Source organism: Felis catus, chromosome A2 (genome assembly GCF_018350175.1).
Source record: "Felis catus isolate Fca126 chromosome A2, F.catus_Fca126_mat1.0, whole genome shotgun sequence".
Taxonomy (NCBI): Eukaryota; Metazoa; Chordata; class Mammalia; order Carnivora; family Felidae; genus Felis; species Felis catus.
In genome coordinates this window covers 7,051,328-7,054,521 of record NC_058369.1, presented here as the reverse complement: position 1 = coordinate 7,054,521, position 3,194 = coordinate 7,051,328, and the positions used below count along the sequence as shown (strand labels likewise).

At 42.6% G+C, this 3,194-nt stretch overlaps 1 protein-coding gene across 1 annotated transcript; it reads right to left on the bottom strand.

Annotated features, from left to right (window-relative positions):
- Window positions 1-1,438: 1,438 nt before the first annotated feature.
- Window positions 1,439-2,896, bottom strand: LOC101099185 (olfactory receptor 7D4-like). Its single transcript, XM_003981816.3, has one exon. The coding sequence runs from the start codon at window positions 2,843-2,845 to the stop codon at window positions 1,907-1,909; it is 939 nt and encodes a 312-aa protein (XP_003981865.2). The 5' UTR covers window positions 2,846-2,896; the 3' UTR covers window positions 1,439-1,906.
- Window positions 2,897-3,194: the final 298 nt, after the last annotated feature.

The following is a 3,194-nucleotide window of genomic DNA, read 5'->3' as shown; positions in this document are numbered from 1 at the left end:
ACACTAGAAAATAACTTTTATTCTATTGTCTTCACTATTGTATGTTTTAGGATCTTAGAGGGTTTATTTATTTATTTATTTATTTATTTATTTATTTATTTAGAGGGTATATCTTAAAATTGCATATATGGGAAATAAAAGTCAAGTGAAAGAAGGAAAGGAAGAAAAGGAGGAAAGATGGAAAGATCACAAAGAATGAAGCAACATCTCAGAGTTTTCCAAGGCAGAATATTACTATGAACATGATCATAGAAATCTAGATTCTGATTTTGAAGTTGAAAATCACATCACTATTCTTATACAAAGTAGGATGGAAACTCCATGTCAGTTAGCCAGGTCCTACCCAATTCCATCTTATTCTCCTCTTTTGAAAAGTGGGGTGAATGAGAGGAAATGTCTCCACACACGTTTTCAAGATGACAGAAAGTCATACATGCGAAGGAAAAGGCACAGTTCTGAGAAGGTAAGCACTTTTGAATGACCACATAGGATTTCATTCCATTTCTTATGGGGAAAACAAGCACACAAACAAAAGGTGAAGAGCCTTTCACGAAGATGATGCCAAAGGCAAAGAAGGAAGCCCCTGCTGTTCCCAGAGCCGAAGCCAAAGCAAAGGTTTTGAAAGCCAAGAAAACAGTGATAAAAGGCGTCCACAGTCATAAAAAAAAAAAAAAAAAAAAAAAAAAAAAAAAAAAAAAAGATCCACATGTCACTTACTTTCTGACCGCCCAAGACACTGCATCTCCTAAGGCAGCCCAAATATCCCTGGAAGAGAGCCCCCAGGAGACACAAGCTGACACTATGCCATCATCAAGTTTCCCTGACTACTGAGTCAGCCATGAAGAAAATAGAAGACAACAACACACTTGTGTTCATTGTGGATGTCAAGGCCAACAAGCACCAGAACAAACAGGCTGTGAAGAAGCTCTATGGCATTGATGTGGCCAGGGCCAACACTCTGATCAGGCTGAATGGAGAAAAGAAAGCATATGTTCAACTGGTTCCTGACTATGACACTTTGCAGTTGCCAACAAATTGGGATTTTCTTTCTTTTTTTTTTTTTTAAATGTTTATTTATTTTTGACAGAGAGAAAGAGAGAGAGACAGAGCATGAGTGGGGGAGGGGCATAGAGAGAGGGAGACACAGAATCCAAAGCAGGTTCCAGGCTCCGAGCTATAAGCACAGAGCCCGACGTGAGGCTTGAACATACGAACTGTGAGATCATGACCTGAGCTGAAGTTGGACGCTCAACCAACTGAGCCACCCAGGCACCCCAGGATTTTCTAAACTAAGTCCGGCTGGGACACCTGGGTGGCTCGGTTGAGCGGCTGACTTCAGCTCAGGTCATGAGCTCATGGTTCGTGGGTTAAAACCCCGCATTGGGCTCTGTACTGTCAGCTCAGTGCCTGGAGCCTGCGTCAGATTCTGTCTTCTTCTCTCTCTGCCCCTCCCCCGCTTGTGCTCTGTCTCTCAAAAATAAATAAACATTAAAAAAATTAAAAAAATAAACTAAGTCCAGCTGGCTAAATATAAGTTTTTTCACCAATTAAAAAAAATTGAGGTGAAGAACATCAACATTTTAGAGCATTATTCTTGCAGCAAACACAGCAACGTTTGATATGACAAGTCCTTCAAGCCTGAAGTTAGAAATCTTAAGAATGGCTGCAAGAAAGCTGATCAAACATGGAAATTTATCGACAGCATATGGAGAAGCAAAGTCCAAAAGGTTTTATGGAGGAGTTGTTGAGGAGAGACTAATACAAAAACAAACAGAAGGGAAGTCATGGGTGCTTTGGGAATAGAATAAATCAAACATGTTCATTAGAGGAGAAAAAGAGACAGATTTAATCTCACATTTGCTTTTGGGACCTACAATGTCCATGTGGCTTCAAAGCTAGTGGCCCATCATGGCCATGAGGTTGCTCTGCTGAGGAATCTTTGCAGGGCCCCCTTCACATCCTTGTTCCTCAAGCTGTAGATGAAGGGGTTCAACATGGGGGTCACCACAGTGTACATCACTGAGGCAATCGAACTTCTCTGGGAAGAATGGGTCACAGCAGAAGTGAGGTAGACCCCCAGGCTTGTCCCATAGAACAGACTGACCACAGAGAGGTGAGACCCACAGGTGGAAAATGCTTTATACTTGCCCTCACTGGACGACATCCTCATTAAGGAGGAGACAATCTGAGAGTATGAGAAGAGGATCCCAGTGAGAGGAAACACACACAGCAGTGCAGTGGCAACATACAAGCAGATGTTATTGATACGAGTGTCAGAGCAGGCTACCTGGAGAATCTGAGCCAGTTCACAGAAGAAATGTGGAATTTCAGTGCCTGTACAGAAGGCCAGCCGCCTCACCAGTAGAATATGAATCAAGGAGACCCAGAAAAGGGTGAGCCAACAACCCAGAACCAGGAGGACACAGAGTCGTGGGTTCATGATGACTGTGTAGTGTAGGGGGTGGCAGATGGCCACAAACCGGTCATAGGCCATCACAGTCAGGAGGAAATCGTCCATTCCAGCAAAAATCATAAAAAAATACACTTGAATGAGGCATTCTAGATAGGAAATGCCTTTGCTGCATTCCTGGATGTTCACCAGCATCTTTGGGACAGTGGTGGAGATGAAACAAATGTCAACAAAGGACAGGTTGGAGAGGAAGAAGTACATGGGGGTGTGGAGGTGAGAGTCAGAGCTGACAGCCAGGATGACGAGCAGGTTGCCAAGCACAGTGACCAGATACATGGATAGGAACATGCCAAAGAGGAGAGGCTGCAGTTCTGGATCATCTGAGAGACCCCGGAGGAGGAATACTGATACTTCTGTCTGGTTTTCTGCTTCCATGTATCTGGTGTGTTTGCTGGAGAAGGAGACAAAAGCAGCCTTCAGTGAAGAGTCAACTGACACCTCCTAGTCATCACCTTTTTGCATGGATATCCTTTTTGCATCCATTGTACACGGATATCCTTCACTCTCAATCAGTCCTTCCAAATCTAGTGATTCACTCATTGAAATCATAGCCCAAATCCATTTAAATGTATGCAATCATTCAGACTATCTTTAGCTTATCAGAAATCTTTCTCATTGTATCTCCTACTCACTGGTTCTAATTCTATTCAAATCTATGGATATAAACCAATTTCTTCCTTGATATGATCTTCCAAAATCATTGAAGACAAATAAGGTCTTCTCT